This window comes from Pollicipes pollicipes, unplaced genomic scaffold (assembly GCF_011947565.3).
Source record: "Pollicipes pollicipes isolate AB1234 unplaced genomic scaffold, Ppol_2.1 Scaffold_7231;HRSCAF=8579_pilon_pilon_pilon, whole genome shotgun sequence".
NCBI classification, from domain to species: domain Eukaryota; kingdom Metazoa; phylum Arthropoda; class Thecostraca; order Pollicipedomorpha; family Pollicipedidae; genus Pollicipes; species Pollicipes pollicipes.
Genome location: NW_023597034.1, coordinates 23,924,031 through 23,941,857, shown reverse-complemented (window position 1 = coordinate 23,941,857; position 17,827 = coordinate 23,924,031). Strand labels below are relative to the sequence as shown.

Here is a 17,827-nt window from a genome sequence, read left to right as displayed (position 1 = left end):
TGTTGTAGAGGAAATGTTGCTGGTGACTGCTTGACAGGATCTTACGCGAACCAGTGGACACCACGCAGATGGTGGCTCCTGGCCGCATGTAGCATGCCTTCTAAATGTTTCATGATTGCGATCTACTTCCAACCTCAGCAGTACGCTTCGGGCGATTACTTCTCGAAATAGAACAGAAGGAAATATTGCAATACTCTACTGCCTCTCATGGCCTATTGTAGAGCTGAGGAACGCCGGTGTTTATGGGCCATGACTGCATAACTCCTATATTTATGAGAAGAGAAGCAGTTGTAACGGGAGGAGGGGGGGGGGGGGGGGGGGGGAGGAGCAACGTTCAACCCACCGAAGGCAGCATCCATCCTTTTAAATTTTAACGACCATATCGACGTGGTTTACATCAAAACCCAGCCGTCAGTTGCGGTGTGACCTCCTGCCGTTCCGAGCGGCGCAGCGGGTGTCCTGTGAGGGACTGCAAGTGGCCGGCAAGGCGTCAAAGCAGCTACTGACGCTGTCCGCCGCCCTCTGGCAGGGTGGCGTCGCCTCCTGCCTGGCCTTCATCGACTTCTTCTCGGTGGCGGCGCAGCGGTCGGCGCTATCCGTGACAGCCAACTGCTGCCTCTCGCTGACGCCGGCCGAGTTCCACCGCATCAGCGACCACCTGGCACCGCTGGCCAGGCGGCTCGCTCACGAGGTGGGAGGCGCCGGCGCCGCCGAGGCGGCAGCCGGCCGGCGGGCGGCCGCTGTGCCAGTCACAGTCAGGGCGCAGGTCATGGCAGACTCGGCCGCTGTGCCAGTCACAGTCAGCGTCGCGGATCGTGGCGGAGTCGGCCGACCTGAGCTCCAGCTCGGCTGCAGGGTCTCCTGCCTGGTGGCATGTGTAAAATCTTCGCAAGTGGTCCTGGGGATGCACAGAATATTGCAAACGTCAACCTATGGCAACTGGTAAAGGAATACTGTGATATCATGTTTCTTAATTATCACTGTTATGCCGCTGTTATACAATGCAGTTACAATACACGTTTAAGGAGGATACAACGGGTCCTCGGTCTGACTGTTATTCACGTGAACATCAGCTGTGCGCCCATGTTGAGCGGTACCCGCAGGTTCAGCTCGTTTCAGGACCAGAAAGTTGCTGAGGCCGCCTGCCTGGTGTTCTGTCGGCTCGCCGAGACCTTCAAGACGGACCCGCTCAAAGTACAGGCGATCGCCGACAGCGGAGCGCTCATCAACGTCCAGCAGCTGGTGAGCAGTAAACAGCCATCATTGGTAGCCAAAGGGTGCCTTTGCAACAGGTCTCAAGCTTGTTGAGAGCTCTGCAAGCTTTGTAGCAAGCTTTGTCAGTTCTATCCTTGTTACGAAGTGTTTTGGATTATAAAATGCAAGGGCTCATGCAGGACAGAGCTTAACCAACAGTGATGTCATTTAACACATACGTGTGTGTGCACATAGTCATGGAGTGTTTGCTACAATTCAATTCCTTGGTCACCGGTGATCGTCGCAGTTACTCCACGACGGCATACCAGGCTCAGTTTGCGCTCAGGACTACCACTATTTTAGACAGACTCGCACCATCATCTTGGGGATGTCTCAGCAGCGCGCTACCCGCTGTGATGACGCGCCGCGACCGTGACCGTGCTGGTCGTGGTGATGGTGATGATGACCGTGACCATGCTGGTCGCGATGATGGTGATGGACCGTGACCGTGCTGGTCGTGATGATGGTGATGATGACCGTGACCGTGCTGGTCGTGATGGTGGTGATGATGACCGTGACCATGCTGGTCGCGATGCTGGTGATGATGACCGTGACCGTGCTGGTCGTGATGATGGTGATGATGACCGTGACGCGTTCGGCAGCTGGTGGCGTCCCCGGCCGTGATCGGCAGCTCCACCTTCTGCGAGGTGGCGCGCATGCTGCGCATGCTCTGCAGCCACTGCCCGGACATCGCCGTCCGCCTGCTCTCCGAGAACATGGCCGAGACGCTGCGTACGCTCCTATCCGGAGACACGGAGCAGGTGTGTACCCGGCTGGCGGCAGGTACAGAACAGGGCTGTACTTGTTAACGAGAGACACAGAAGTGGCGTGCATCCTGCTGATTGGATTAAGGAACAAGTGTGTAGCAGGCTCTCAGACTGAAGGGAGATAAGCAACAGGTATGTACCAGGTGACGGTAACTACGAGTCAGATGAGCAAGCTGGTGACGGGAGAAACGGAACAGGTGTATGCCCTGCCAATGGAAGACACGGAAACGGTGTGTGCCTGGTTGGCCTCAAATGTGTATTGTCATATGTAACCACCAAAGTGGCAAACTCATACCCTTACTAGCCTCTCTTCCGCTGTATGAAACCGTGTGGTTTTTGCTACCATCTGTCTGCGGGGATCGTGCTAGCATCAGTGACGTCATGGTCGGGATCGTGACCATGTATGGTGTGCTGTCTGGTGGGTACGCCGGCTCCTAGCCGGGAGGCCTGACTGACCGCCTCCGCCGCGGCGGTGCGCCTCACAGATGGCGCAGCAGTCGCGGAACTCGGAGGAGGTGTACGCGCTGGTCTGCCTGCTGGCTGAGATGCTGCCGGCGCTGCCGGCGGCTGGACTGTTCGACGTCGATCAGTGGCTCAGCAGGGTTCCGCCGCGACCGACCAGCTCTCACGACCGGGTACGGCCACTGAGAACAGGCGGGCACGGCCGCTGAGAACAGGGCCGGTACGGCTGCTGAGAACAGGCGGATGCGGCAGCTGAGGACAAGCGGGTACGGCTGCTGAGACCAGGCCGGGTACGGCCGCTGAGAACAGGGTCGGTACGGCTATTGAAAACAGGCGGGTACGGCCGCTGAGACCAGGGCGGGTACGACCGCTGAGACCAGGGCGGGTTCGGCTGATAAGACCAGGGCGGGTACGGCTGCTGAGAACAGGCGGGTTCGGCTGCTGAGAACAGGCGGGTAAGGCCGCTGAGGACAGGTAGGTAAGGCCGCGGAGGACAAGCGGGTTAGGCCGCTGAGAACAGGCCACTACGGCCTCTGAGAACAGGCGGACAAGACCGTCTAGACCAGGCAGGTATGGTTGTTGAGAACAGGCAGATACGGTTGTTAAGATCGGGCGGTTAAGCCCATTGAGAATAGGCGGGTGAGGCCACTGAGAACAGTCCGGTTAGGCCGTTGCAAACCTGCGGGTACGTCTGCTGAGAACAGGTGGGCACGTCTGCCGAGAACAGGCCGATGCGACACGCTACCCACCCTCAGCTGGGCTCTGTAGGCCTTTGGTATGCGGCCGGTATCATGTACCTTCGTAATTTCCACTATCTCTTAAGCCTTCCGAAACACTGCAGCTGAGAGAACTTTTCTGTATCTGCAAAGTGCATTACGCGTTTCGCACGCGTGTCCAAGAATGTCCCTGATATGGCTGCGATGTTCTTCACAGGACAGCGTTGTATGGCAGTGGCAGGACGATGAGGGAAGTTGGCACAACTTCTCGGAGGCAGACAGTGCTGCGATACAGGTGACACATCCGGTGCATGTGCGCTTTGGTTTCGCCGAAGTTTGCTTTAGGATGCATGCATAACGGTTCCCAAACATAGTGGTGTCGAAAAGGACGCTTTGAGATGAAAGGTGATAGATTAGACCCCACCAGCAGCCAAAATCTCGCGGGATGTCATAACTGTCAAGCATGCTGTGCCTTACCGTTGCCCGTTCACTTCAAAAACCATGCACTGCACTGCCGCCGAATTGTGTTATTGCAGTTACGCTAAGTCATTACCCCTCCGTAAGCAAGTTTGTGCGTTGCAAACCGCTCCGATTATTTTTAGGACTGATATGGTGATTACTGCAACCTTGTTTGTCCATGAGTGTACACTCTCGATACTCACTCCTATCGCCCATCGTGAAAGGTCGTTAAGACCACTGCTCGCGCAGCGTCGGGTCACCCCCATGTGATGCTTCCTTCCTCCTAGATGTCTCCCGGCCGACGCGCGTCCTCCTCTCCTGGCTGACGTGTCCCTCACCGACTGAGTTGTCCTCCCCCGGCTAACGTGTCCCTCCCCAGCTATTTATCCGTGACTGACGTCTCCCTCCCGACTGACATGTCTTTCCCCGGCTGACGTGTCCCTCCCCAGCTGATGTGTCCCTCCTCGACTGACGTGTCCCTTCTCGACTGACATGTCCCTTTCCGGCTGACGTGTCCCTCCCCCAACTGCCCCCCCTAACTATGGTATCCCTCCGGACTGGCGTGTCCCTCCCGGCTGGAGTATCCCTCCCTGACTAACGTGTCCCTCCCAAGCTTGCCCCCCCCCCCCCCCCCTCAACTATACGTGTCCCTCCTCAGCTCTCCCTGTCTAACTAACGTTGTCTCTCTCCCGCCTTACGTGTCCCTCCCCGGCTAACGCCTCCTTCCCACCTGACCCGCCCTCCCCGGCAGGCGGCGGCCCGCTCAGACGGCAGTCGGGACCCGTCGCGGCCCGAGCTGGCCAACCTGCCATCGCGCTCTCGGGCGGTGCGCCGCGCCGACCCGCGCCTCGCCACGCTGCGCGCCGACTGGCTGCCGCTGCTGCTGCGCGTGTACGGCGCCGGCGCCGGCCCTGGCGTGCGCCACGCCTGTCTGCGCGCCCTGCTGCGGCTCGTGTGCTCGGCCAGCGCCGACGGCCTCAAGGTGAGGGGAGGGGGGGCAGGTGCTGTGGTTGGCCATGAGGGCGGCCCTGGCGGGCGCTGTTGCTGTTCACGCGGGTCATGCCGGCGTGGTGGCCTTACGGTTAGAACACTGCACTCGTGAACTTCTGAAGACGGTCGTCGGGAGTTCGATTGTCGTCGACTCGTCAGGCTGAAAACGTCTATGAAGTGTTTGTTTTCATGCTTTTTATGAAACCACTATCATGTTTATTTAATTAAGTTCCCAATACCACAGACATAGGAGACAACATCGTAGAATGTTATAGCCTTCAAAAGCGTCCATGGTATGTCGAACAAGGATGTGTACCGAGATCCAAGACATCGCTGATAGTTTTGAAGCGAGATTTAGTCGACCACGAAAGTATTGCTTAGCCCCACGACCAGTCGCATTGCGGGAGCTCATACGCGGTGGATATAATTACCTGAGTGTAGCACATTGGGAGCAACCAGAAACCGACCGCCGTAACGCAGCCGCCTGTTATTTTGCCATTTCTGTTGAGTCGTATGGGACATGTTTTCCATGCAACCTTTCAATTCAAGCTGAGATGACATGTGTCCTTTGCACGTTCGCTGTGGGGTGGAGATTCACCCGCAGACTCTGATTCCTTTCGTAGACTAGTGACCTCTGGCGGCCTGCACGGGTTGGGCAAGTCCATGGGCAATCATATGGACTGGATAACCGGCTGGTTGGAAAAATATGCAGTATGTGTACGGTTGTGGGTAAGACAATCACAAAATGTCGGATAGGTGCTTCAAAAAATACATGGCATGTTACTGTCAGCACTTGTTTTTCCATACTCAGCCCGATTCACACTGATACTCCTTTTGCAATGATCTACGCGAAAGAGAATGCTGGGTGTAGAGTGTCGTGGAACTCGCCCATACTCCACTTAAAATGTACTAAAAAAGATGTAAATGAGTGGTTAACGCGCGGACAAAACTGATAAGCAGCAGGTAGCGGGTGGATACGGACACAGCTCTGTGGGAAGTGGGTAGGTTAAGTCAGGGAAATTATGACCACGTGGACCTCTAGTGGCCCCGTGGCCTCCGATTCGTCCTGCAAAGCCTCCACCTCCGCAGTGCTCCCGCCCCGGCTAACTGACCCAGTTGGTAAGCCCGCCGGCAGTTTTTGCCGGCCGCACATTGGCGGAAGTAGGTCAAACTGAGGCGGCCGCGGCCTCTTTTGTAGCAGACGGTCCCGTTGTCGTGTCGGACGCGATTATGGATCGGCGAGGGCGTTCGATCGTGGCTGGGCGATCCACCCCACGCCACCACTGCCTGTCCGCTCGGCCGCAATCAACATTCTGACATGTGTGACATACTACGCTGAGCGTGTACTTGTGTTTGTTACGAGAAAGAACTTGAATGCACTCTTTTCCCAAACACGGCATTTTGATGGCGCTGCTTTGTTCGGTTTTGAGGCATGCATGTTGGATGCGTGTGGTTTTGTGCGGGAAAAGCAGTCAGCTGATTTTCCAAGCTGATAGTGTTTTGAACCGTTCAGTGTGTTATGCTAAATGTGGGCGCGAAGAAGGCGATGCAGTGTCATTCCCTTGATGCGAACCAAAACAAAACCTCTTTGTTTCTCTCGGAACACCCTGGGTCTCCAGATTACTTCGTAAAGCTTCGGCGCTGGGCTGACCACATCTGTCCTTATTCCATAGGAAATAATCGAGATGCAGGAGATGTCGGTGCACCTGGCCGGCTTGCTGTCCTCGACGGATGTGAAGATGGTGGTGGCCGGAGTCCAACTGTCAGAGACCCTGATGCAGAAGCTGCCAGACCTGTGCAGGGTGCACTACAAAAGAGAGGGTAGGTGCTTCTCATCCGTGATGCCTCCTGCCGCTGGCCACATAGCTCGCATTCGCCGCCCAGGATGGTTCCTGTGTTGGCTTTATTGCATGAGAGGGGCTGGATTCAGGCTTGGGCATTACATTTACGCCGACATTCTGTCTTATGCGGCGGTAACCATTTGTTGTTCTAGTTTTCCTCGGCTGCACCCATCATCGCGCGAAGGGTTGCCGTGAGTATTCTGCGTGGCTCATCATCCCCAGGTTCGAGTAGTGACGATTCCCCTAACCCCGCAGGGGTGGTGCACCACATGACGTGTCTGGCGGCCGGGGACGACCCTCTGGAGGGAGTCGGCAGCAGGACCGCACGCCCGGCCCAGGTTGGCGAGACGTCCACCGACATGTGAGTGGCGCCACCTCCGCGGGCCGAAACCCCGCGGCCCCGGGGCTCGGGGCGATTTAGCCGTCCCAGCAGGTGCTGCAAAATTGTCTTGCCCTTAGAGGACAGAAATAAACACTGCACACAAAAGGCAGCCAATCATAAGCCAACCGGTCATAAGCCAATGGGGCAGATTTCGCTCAGCTGGTCGATATTGGCACGCTACCCTCCGTTTGGCTTCTGGTCGCCAGTGCAGGTGTGACTTCATGCCATAAGTGTCTGTTTGCGAGTCCCGGCCCGCCCCCGCTGCGTCTGACGGGGAGCGTGCGGTTGGCAGGAGTCTGCGGGACGTACTGAAGCGGAGGAGGTCCTCTCGCCGCGGCAGTCTCGCCGCTCAGAGGAACAGCCGCGAGAGGCTTCATTTGCCGGAGACGCCCACTCAGGGACAGATGCCGACCAGACAGGTTAGCTTAATACCGTCTGGTGTTGGTCACTTCGCGCCGGCTCTTGTACCAGTTCACCGGTGGAAGTAACCACCAAGCTTTGTTTCGCCCGTAACCATTGATATGACCTGAATGCTGGTGCAGCTTCGTCAAGATGTGGTGTTAACGTGTTTTGTGTTTTGATGTAGCTTTTGGATGGCTCGCACTATCTCTGCCTCTTTAGTATGGCTGGCCTTTTTGTCCCATGATGGGAACTATGTTCATGATGCCGCATATACCACAGTGCAGTGTCTCTGAGCTCCTGCCTTCACTGGGGCCGAGCCCAAGGGTTCTCAGTCAGGGGTTTCATCCATTCAGTCTGATCCGTCTTCAGTCCGGGTTCAGTCTGATCCGTCTTCAGTCCGGGTTCAGTCTGATCCGTCTTCAGTCCGGGTTCAGTCTGATCCGTCCTCTGTGGTCGGCACACGCTGCCTGTAACGGTAATTTCGCCATCGAGCATCAAAAGAGATCAACGGAGCGAGCGGCCTTGTGTGTGGGCTGCGTCACCGCTGGCCGTGTTCCAGGCGGCGCCGGCTGCGGCCGCGCTCCCGTCGGCGGCGGTCGCAGCAAGTCTCTGGGCGGCTGCGGCGGAGGAGGCGGCCGATTCCAGGCCTCCCTGCTGGCCAGCCTCAGCCCGTCACGCTGGGGCCGAGCCAGCTCCAGCTCACCTCACGGACACAGGGGCTCGCTCAAGGTGATCCCATTGTCTTAAACGCTGTCCCTTCACGCTGGGGCAGGTCACCTCACGGACACAGAGGCTCGCTCAAGGTGATCCCATTGTCTTAAACGCCGTCCCTCTCCCCTCTTGTTTGCCCCTGTCACGATTTTGTTTTGTTTTTGCTGGGTCTTAGGGTCGAGTTAGAAAATGGCGTCTTACTGCGAAAACGGTCGGTCGCACGCCGGATAAGCGCCTATGCCTACGCATGCAGTCACATACACATTGTATACGGCAGATACTTACATTTATCGGCGCCCGCGGATAGCCTTGACCATCTCTTCTCTGCCACGATGCCCGCCTTAATACAACTGATTACAGCGCGTTTATCCCCGTTTCTCCGGGTTCAAGGTACAGAGCACTGTTGCTGGAACCGACTCTACTGCGACACCCTGTTCGGTTTAATTATCGCGTCAAACTATCAACAATGCTTACGCCGTTTAAATAAAGTTTTCAACGCCCGGACCAGGGATCTGGGAAAAATACACCGATCTCTTGTACACACGGGACCATTCATTCCCCGAACTACAACCGGTTGTACAATACTCAATGCCCACAAATGCAGTAGTTACTTTATAATATCCCCTTGCGAGCCTTATACATTACCATGTCATGACAATGACCACCAGCACCGCGGGGTAGCAAAATGTTTTCAACCAGCCATGTCACTCTAAAACCGTCCCCGGCCTGACTGGCCCTGGGCCTGTTTTCAGGAGGGCCGGTCAGGCGACACCAGCGCCTCCGCCGCCCGCCAGGAGCGCGTGCGCGCCTGGCTGCGGCAGCGGGCGCGCCTCTTCCTGGAGCGCCACCTGGCCGACGACGCCGGCGGCCGCTCGACGGCGCTGGCGCTGCTGGAGAGCGCGCTGCGCCAGCTGGCGGCGCCCGACGGCCGCTGCGCGCCGGCGCTGCGCGAGCTCGCCGCCCTGCTGCTGGCCGCCGACCTCTCGCCGTTCGAGCTGCTGCACGGCGGCCTGGTGCGTCGGCTGACCGGTCTGCTGACAGCCGGCGCCGGTGCCGACCGCCGCCGCCGGCTGCGCGCCTTCCTGCATGCGCTGGCCGGTTGTCCGCCAGTCGAGACGCCGGCCGAGCGCTGGCTGCCGGCGGCCGACGCCGCGGCGCCGCTGGCCGCGCTTGTTGCCAAGCTGAACGCCTGCCTCGCCCAGCAGGAGCAGCTGTCCGTCAAGACGTATGACGTCACTGGAGGACTGTCCGGCCGCTGTGCGCTCCGCTACTTTAACGAACACCAGCTGAAGGTGATGACCACTGACGTCACGCAGATGGCACGGTGATGATTTGCACCTCCAGTCGTATGTGATTTCCTGTTTCCCACGGAGCTGACTACCGTGTGGATTGCTTGTCCAATCACGTCGTCCCGATATATGCATTTTCCAAATAATGTGCCAGAACCGCTGTCACGTGATCGGTGGAATTTTCCTGGAATAGCCATGCCAGAATACGTACTGCTGCCACCCTACGCTAGCTCACCACCAGCGTAGTGGCTGAAGTCGGCTCGGTCTGTGAGATGTGTACGACTCCGCCTGCGGGCCCAGCGGCGTGGCCCTGCCGTCACTCACCGCGCCCCTCCCCAGTGTAACCTGCAGCGGGTAACGGACGGCGGCAGCCTGCGCCAGTGGCGGCACGGCCCGGTCAAAGTGGACCCGCTGGCGCCGGTGGAGGCGATCGAGCGCTACCTGGTGATCCGCGGCTACGGCCGGCCGCAGCCCGGCCGCTGGTCCGACGACAGCGACTCCGACGACGACGTCGACGACGCTCTGGTGCGGCCCACCCCTGCCGGCGGCGGCGTGACGTTCGCGGTGACTGTGCCGACGAGTGTCGGACTAAGCTTAGATGAGCGGCGTCGGCCGCGCGGGCCGCCACCTGGCGGTGGCGGTGTGTAACTAGGGTCGGCAGTGTTGGAGGTCTTTCTTGTCAGCTGAGTTGCCGCCCTTCTCTCTATGTATTATTGATTAAAGTTTGTGCCCTCCTGTCTGCTGTTCCCACGATGTTCTCGTCTCCAGCAGTGGACTGAGATGACGTTGTGTGGCTGCCAGGCGCGCGTTTTACCTGGTGACACCATCAGCTGGTCACTGAGTGCACTGCCGCCAGCTGGGGTACGGGCGGCTCGTCTCTGAGCGTGCACTGCCGCGAGCTGAGGTACGAGTAGCCAGTCCACTGACGTTGTCCACCTCTCTGCCGTTAGACGGCGGCTAGCCTGGGCTTGGGCGGCGTTCACCGGCTCCAGTTCCTCATCGGCGGCCGGCCGCTGCCGTACGACATGACCGTCTTCCAAGCGGTGGAGCAGTTCGGCCAGCACGCGACGCAGGCCGGCCCCGAGCAGACAGTCAGCGCCACCGAGCTGTTCGAGACGACACACACCATCCACTACAGGTGCGCTGCGCTGGCGGGGGCGTGAAGTCTCATGGTAGGCAGTGACCTGTTGACCTCTTCGAGGCCATTGGCCCTTGAAGATGTAAATGATCATTTAGTGTCGTCGCTCGTGGATGCGTGCTGTTCGAGCTGTCAACACGCGTACACTGGTCATAACCGAGAGATGTGCTCCCACATTGCATACGCTTGAGGCTCGGATTAAAAAGCGCCCCGGACGCTTGGATCAAAGTCGAAATGTCAGTGTATGCTTTCGACGACGCGTCTTTAATCGTGATTTTGCCCCACCCTTTGAGACCATGCGCCGCCGCACGACCACCGCTGCTCACTCGCCACGTGACCCGTGCCCAGGCTAGCTCCAATAACGAGCAGCAGCGCCGGCGGCCGCTGCGAGGCTCGGGACAGACAGACGGGCGGCGGCAGCGGCGGCGAGCGCCGGAGCGCGGACGCGCTGTGGTCGGCCGCGGCCGTCCCCGCGCCCTCCTGCCCCCTCCTGCCGTACCTCACCGCACGTCTGCCGTCGACCGTCACCGTCGACGACCCGTGCCTGGAGACGCTGCAGCTGCTGCGGCTGCTGCACGCCCTCTCGCGACACTACGGCACCCTCTACCACATGGAGCACTGTCCGCCGCTGCTCTCGGAGCAGGTAACGCCCGCCGAGTTCTGTCTGTGTGTTGGCGCCCAGGTTGCTGCTGGTGCTGGAGCAGTTTTGTTAGGCTTCAACGGCCACTGAGAATCGCATATGCATGCGCTGTTGTTTTTATGTAACTATCGTTATATTTCGCTGAGTGCCTGAAACATGAGGCATTCGTGTCATGCTAGCCCTCCCCGCCCATTGACGTGGTGTGCTGGATCTTTTCAGGAGTTTATCAACAGTCAGCTGACGGCCAAGGCCAGCCGTCAGCTGCGGGATCCTCTGATCCTCATGACCGGCAGCACGCCGCAGTGGATCCAGCAGATCGGGCTCACATGGTAACATATCCCCAGAATAGGACAGGCGCTCGAACACAGCCGCGACAAGGGCGTCGCGCGAGCCGTTTGGGCGGCCAGCTGCTGGCAGCCTGGCCGCGCCTATTAGTTGATGAGCCGATGGAGTACAGGCCGCGCGGAAAATTTTGTAGTAGTCGCTAATGCAGACACATTACGCACATACATTTTGTTCCTGTAGCAAGGCGTCTGCGAGACCAGATTGCTGTGAAAACTGAAATGAATAGTAATATTTCAGACATCACGGTCCTTCCGTAAATGCGATTTCATTTTGAAATACAGCTTTACGAGGCCATGTTTATGTGTACCTGAGTGGATCTTTTAATGAGCCGAACGTACGTAATGACGCAAGAAATCAGCTGTGGTTTGCAGGTACTCAGCACTCGGGAAACATTCGTAGTTTCGTCGACAATGTCATGAAGCCAATAACTTACTTAAAGATCCGACAAAATGAGCCCAGCGCTGCTTCCGTCATGCGGACTGCCCGCTGGACGTTCTGACGCTCCTGCACCGGGTAACGTGCCGTGCGGTCGTGGCGCGCCCTGTGACGTGCCGTGCGGTCGTGGCGCGCCCTGTGACGTGCCGTGCGGTCGTGGCGCGCCCTGGCCCGGTCCCCAGGGAAGTGACCTCCCCTTGCGTGGCGCCGGAGTCGCTAACCCTGGCCTCCCGCGCAGCCCGTTCGTGTTCCCGTTCGAAACGCGCCGGCTGCTGTTCTTCACGGTGGCGCTGGACCGGGACCGGGCGCTGCTGCGTCTGCTGGAGGCGGCGCCGGCGGCGCGCGGTGCTGACGCCGCCGAGCGTCGCCTGGCGCCGCGGCTGGAGCGGCGCCGGCGCACCGTTAGCCGCGCCCAGCCGGCGCGCCAGGCCGAGACGCTGCTGGCAGAGCTGGCCGATTCGCGTGCCCTGCTCGAGCTACAGTACCAGGGCGAGCCCGGCTCTGGGCTCGGCCCCACCCTCGAGTTCTACTCGCAGGTCTGCGCCGACGTGCAGGTGAGGGGGCGACGCCCGCCGCTGGTGCCCGCCGCTGGCGCACGTCGCTGGAGCACACCACTGGTGTCCGCCGCTGGTGCCCGCTGCTGGTGTCCGCCGCTGGTGCCCGCTGCTGGTGTCCACTGCTGGCGCCCGTCGCTAGTGCCCGCTGCTAGCGACCGCCGGTGGTGCCTGCCGCTGGTGCACGCCGCTGGTGCACGCCGTTGGTGCACGCCGCTGGTGCACGCCGCCGTTGCCATCCGCTGGTGCCCGCCGCTGGTGCCCGCCGCTGGTGCCCGCCGCTGGTGCTCGCTGCTGGTGCACGCCGCTGGCGACCGCTGATTCGCTGTTGGTGTGAAGAATGTACATATTTGCTGACTTCATAGTTCATACTCATGGGCGCAGCTAGAACTTGCGATGGAAGGAGCTACCATGATTCCCGATGGGGTGGGGTGGGGTGGGGGGAGGGGGTGGGCGGGGCACTAATTTTTTAAGAGTGAGTCCCAACCCCATTGGTAGTACCTTTACATGGCAAACAGACTAACAGACCGTACAATGCTGAAAGGCACAGTAAATATCGTACCAATGGGCTATCGATATTGATTTGCCCTGGCGCCTCAAACCATTGTTTCAGCTTCGTGCCGTGCAAATTCACTCTGCTATTCACTGATGTTGTTACCAAATTATGGCTGTTGGACTCAACATGTCGCTGTCCATGGTACAGTATATGATGTTTTGTACCAAAAATAGTATTCATGGTGATCAAATACCAGAATTGTATTCAGATGTATCGTGGTGAAAACCTGCGCTTTAACTTGGCAAGGGGGGGGGGGGAAGCCCCTTGAGTCCCTTCCTCTGGCTGCCTCACTGCTCATGCTTCCCGTTATGTTGTGGAGCAATAAGCTTATTGCTGATTGTATTGTCTTATAGTCCTAGTTGCAGCTGCTCACAAAATGGTGCTGGCACATCTTTTATAATATCTAATAGCACGATTTTGCTTGAAACCTACCGGCCTTTATGCGTTTAACATCTATTGTACTGATAAAGGTTTTAGCAATGATATCCTACCTTAGAAGCGGACAGTTACCCGCCACCGTCGCCTGACACGAGCCTCTTGGTCGCAGAGGACGGACATGGGCCTGTGGCGCGGCGGCTCGTGGCGGCCGGCGGCCGAGGCGGCCGACGGCGGCGCGAGCCCCGCCGCCAGCCGCGGCCCGCCCGGCCCGGAGTACGTGCACGCCCCGCTCGGCCTGTACCCGACCCCGCTGGGACGCGCCGATAAGTCGGCCTGCGTCGCCCGGCTGCGCACCAAGTACAGGTTCCTCGGTACGTGCCACGGGCCGGGCTTCGGGTCGGAGCCAGCGAAGGTGGTCGAGCTGGTGCACGGCGGGCCTAAAGTGCAGCTTGTCTTTTTCATTGAACCATTCGATTGAAATTTTGCGTTTGGAAGTATGTAATCGCTACATCGAAACGAATTCAATGGGTGAAAGCTGAATTAAACGTGAAGTATGCTAGAGCTGACTTTGGTAATACAGAGTCGGAGCCGCCATCAGTTTGGCCTTATGCCAACCGTTGTACACTGTCACTAAGTGGCTGGGTTAGCCTTGAGTTATTGGCGATTGTGTTTGATAGCGCAGCCTGCTACTTAATGGCGCTAGCCCTTTATCAGGTCGTGTCGTCCTCCAGAATCATAACCACGCCCCTGAGAGCGCCGTCCCGCGTCCTGGATCTGTCCGATGACGCCCCCAGCGGTATAAGCCCGGCCACTGAAAGCCCGTTTTCTCGGTACACAGGGCGCCTGATGGCCAAGGCGCTGAACGACGGCCGTCTGCTGGACCTGCCGCTGAGCGTGCCGTTCTACCAGTGGCTGCTGCGCCAGGAGCGCTCCATGACGCTGGCCGACGTGCAGCAGCTGGACGCGTCGCTGGCGGCCACGCTGTCGCAGCTGGCGGCCGTGGTGCGCCGCCACCGCCAGCTGCAGGCGGACCCGGCGTTGAGCGGCGAGCAGCGACGCGCCGCCGTCCGGGAACTGGGCGTCGACGGCTGCTCGGTGGAGGAGCTGGGCCTGGACTTTACACTGCCCGGGTATCCGGCCATTGAGCTGAAGCGGGGTGGCAGGGGCGAGACGGTCACCATCCATAACCTGGACCAGTACCTCAAGGTGGGCCACAGCTCGGGTCAGCGTCTCAAGTTGTGTCGTAGCTGTCACGGACGCTTTTGGGAAGGTCACAGGCTGCACTGGTATCGCCTGGTACATGGTAAAGGCTGAACCATCGTCATTCTTGCTCGCATCGGGAGGCATGAATGGCGTGTAGAAAGATTACTTATAATCTTGTTCCATCGCAGATACTTCTCAGAAAGCTTCATTTCCGCAATTGCCTGTTTGTGCAAAGTTTAGCTGCCAGGGCCATTCTTTCCATGCTGAAGGAACAAACATTACTGTGCACCTTGTTGACTGCTTTCGAAGAGCGAACACACGCCTTGGTATGTTCCAGCTGCTGACACACTGGCTTCTGATTGAGAGCGTTCAAAAACAAATGGAGGCGTTCAGGGAAGGCTTTGAGTCGGTCCTCTCCCTGGATCACCTAGCTATGTTCCTGCCAGAGGAGCTAGATCAGCTCTTCTGTGGCAGTCAGGTATGCTAACGGTTGTATTTCCTTACGAAGGATCGATTTGCACAATTTTTCAAATCATGTGCACTTTTCTCCTGGATTCTTGGGGATTTGTCAGTAAAATACAGGTAGTGCATTTTTTTCACAAGAAATTCAGCCCTAGCTTCTTTCATCTTTGTTTTTGTATTTTACCCTACCCCCTTTACCTCGCTTGGTGCGCGCTTTGTCGAACAATATATCTAAATGAAAACATGCATATCCCTCCGCATGAGCCGATTGCCGGCGCCCGTTGCGTCGTTAGTGGTCGGCCGCGGGTGACTGTGCCTGACCCGACCTGACCTGACCTGACCTGATCTGATCCGATCCCGCAGGACAGCCAGTGGGACGAGCGGACCCTGCTCGAGGCCTTCCGGCCCGACCACGGCTACACGTCTGAGTCGCCGCCGTTCCTGTACCTGGTGCGCGTGCTGTCCCGCCTGGACAGCCAGCAGCGGCGCCACTTCCTCAGCTTCGCCACCGGCTCGCCGCGTCTGCCCGTCGGAGGTGAGCCAGTGAAGCCCCTCGCCTCGGCCCGTTAGCACCCGCGTCTGGGAGGAATCCCCGCCGTGTTCCGAGCGAGCGCTGACCCTCCATTAAGGGGTTAAGCCTGAAGTCGCCAGCCGGTCTGAGGTATAACTCCGTGAGTGGGATGTTGCATGTTCACACATTACTCTGATGATCGCCATCTTTCCTTTTGTAAACCCGGGTGGGATATGTCGTGAATACGCATTAGTTGGTCCAGTTGGATTCTTGAAGTAGCGATGTGATAAGCAACCACAATATCATACAAGAGTTAGCGGAAGTCGGTTTAAGCATTATGTAGCACAGGACAATTAGTACCATGCCGTCTCCGGCTGCTCGTCATTGCCGTCTATGGGGACGGAGACGATGGTTAGCGGTCCGGAAAATATACCCTGTAATATACCCTGTGCGTTCGTTTCGAGCCGGCCTACATATCCTCTTTTCTTCTCCTGCCTTTCCCATTCTACCAAACATGACCTTCACGATGCCCCTCTGCTGGCGGTGGAGAGAGCTCCGTTTGCCCGGCTGGCGAGAGCCGCTCAGTACGGTCCGGCCGCTGCCGCAGGGTTTCGCGCGCTGGCCCCGCCTCTGACCGTGGTCCGCAAGACGGTGGAGTCGGGCCGTCGGCCGGACGACTACCTCCCTTCGGTGATGACGTGCGTCAACTACCTGAAGCTGCCCGAGTACAGCAGCGCCGAGGTGACGCGCCGGCGGCTGACCACCGCCATCAATCAGGGGCGGCTGAGCTTCCTGCTCTCCTAGCGGCCGCCCGTCGAACTCGTGCTTCTCCCATTGACCGCCTGCTCCGCACCGTCTGCTCACTGCCAGCGCAACGGACTTACCTCACAAGCAGAGTTTGTGGTAAGGGGATGCAGAACGCCACCGGCTGAGCTCTCGCTGTGGAGATAGCTCACGGCGGGCGGAATGCCTCGGCTTGTGCGTCGCGGTGCTCCAGACCATCGCCGGGTATACCTCAGCTGCGTCAGTGTTGTCGCCCCAGCGGCGAAAGCGGTGCGAGCGAGAGCTCGCACTCCGGCCGTAGAGCGGAACGCCCGCGGCTTCCTGAGTCAGCCAGCTGTGATTCGGAGCTCTGATGAAACTGCGGCCTTCCGACGCACCACCCTTCTGGTGGACTCACGCACGGAATGTTCGTCAGTAAAACGTGTGCCAAAGGGGACGAAATGGGGGTAGTTAGGGCTGCAACTGAACTTCCAAGAGCTCTTACTGCTTTGAGTGCAGTCTGAAGAAAAGGAAATACGCAGCGGAGTTTTGTCCTGAACATCGAACCACTCATGTACGAGCAAAGATCAACCAACGGTGCGCTTCTCAGCGGGTGGTAATTTTTCTGGTACACATTGCCGTGATTAGCTGCCCGCAAAAGGTTTTGCGCAGGGCATGCATAGAGTGATAACCATACAATATATCTGAGTTAAGGTTTTGAGCCTGTCTGGTACAGTCATGCGCCTGGATCACATGTATGGATCCGGGATACAATAGGGTTCTACGTGAACAGGATCCTGGGATCAGGTTTAGTGATCTTTTGTTGGGTTCCAGACACATGTCTAGTTCGGTGTTCGTAATGCATTAAGGTTGGAAATGCATGTGCTTAACCATGTCAGAAGCTGAAGACACCTGCGTAAATACGAATGCACAGATCCTGGAAAGCTCGCTTTGATGTAAAACCCTAATCGAATTATCGGCTCCAATCTGATCCGGGTAATGGTGCTAATTACCTTCAATGCCAGGAGGCACTTTTGATACAAGCGTTAAGTGGTTCTATTTTAGGGCATTCGGTTTTGTGTTTTGGGGATGAAGTCGGGGCCACAGTTTTCAGCGCATAATCACGGCTGGTTTTGTTGCACCCTCAGTCCCTTTGAGCTGTTTTGTACAATTTCGGATGAAAATAAATGTGGTTACCATAACGCGTCTGTTGTGCGCCGCATCTCCTGCGTGCTACACTGCGGTCTGCCATGAGAAAGACCGAGCGGTTGACGACCGTGGTTGGTTGGCGTTTGAAACCATCACCGCATGACGTGCGATGGATGTCATCGATCGCGTTCCATGTTCGTTGGAGACGTCCCTTTGTGAGCAGGCGTCTCGTAGCTGCGTGATTGGAGCAGCCGACATCCAATACTTGTTATGGAAATGCATGTGCTTTGCATTGCAGCCTGCAGCCCTTCGTTAGTCTTAAAATTTGCAGACAAACAGCGCTCTTTCCTCGTGCAAATGGCACAGAGCGAAGCGATACTGCTGTGTGGTCGAGAGATTGCTGTCACTGCCGGCGGTTTAT

General features: G+C 58.0%; 2 protein-coding genes across 2 annotated transcripts; both read left to right on the top strand.

Moving 5' to 3' along the window:
- The first annotated feature begins 13 nt into the window (after positions 1–13).
- Positions 14–11,384, top strand: LOC119109875 (E3 ubiquitin-protein ligase TRIP12). The gene is made up of 16 exons (XM_037233626.1): positions 14–22; positions 530–691; positions 1,120–1,242; positions 1,857–2,015; positions 2,507–2,656; positions 3,417–3,494; positions 4,410–4,501; positions 4,625–4,640; positions 6,322–6,469; positions 6,745–6,850; positions 7,164–7,290; positions 9,190–9,276; positions 9,613–9,837; positions 10,224–10,364; positions 10,962–11,054; positions 11,271–11,384. The coding sequence occupies exons 1-16, from the start codon at positions 14–16 to the stop codon at positions 11,382–11,384; spliced, it is 1,830 nt and encodes a 609-aa protein (XP_037089521.1).
- Positions 11,385–14,338: 2,954 nt separating this feature from the next.
- On the top strand, positions 14,339–17,459 carry LOC119109647 (E3 ubiquitin-protein ligase TRIP12). Its single transcript, XM_037233363.1, has 4 exons — positions 14,339–14,525; positions 14,860–15,000; positions 15,348–15,519; positions 16,103–17,459. The coding sequence occupies exons 2-4, from the start codon at positions 14,902–14,904 to the stop codon at positions 16,297–16,299; spliced, it is 468 nt and encodes a 155-aa protein (XP_037089258.1). The 5' UTR covers positions 14,339–14,525; positions 14,860–14,901; the 3' UTR covers positions 16,300–17,459.
- Positions 17,460–17,827: the final 368 nt, after the last annotated feature.

Bases quoted from the DNA above. Each gene is read 5' to 3' on its own strand.
- LOC119109875 (XM_037233626.1), top strand. The intron at 1,243-1,856 runs GTGAGCAGTAAA...CGCGTTCGGCAG, and splicing joins TCATCAACGTCCAGCAGCTG to CTGGTGGCGTCCCCGGCCGT. The intron at 3,495-4,409 runs GTGACACATCCG...CCTCCCCGGCAG, and splicing joins CAGACAGTGCTGCGATACAG to GCGGCGGCCCGCTCAGACGG.
- LOC119109647 (XM_037233363.1), top strand. From the start codon at position 14,902: ATGGAGGCGTTCAGGGAAGGCTTTGAGTCGGTCCTCTCCCTGGATCAC. The intron at 15,001-15,347 runs GTATGCTAACGG...CCGATCCCGCAG, and splicing joins AGCTCTTCTGTGGCAGTCAG to GACAGCCAGTGGGACGAGCG. The intron at 15,520-16,102 runs GTGAGCCAGTGA...CCGCTGCCGCAG, and splicing joins GCCGCGTCTGCCCGTCGGAG to GGTTTCGCGCGCTGGCCCCG.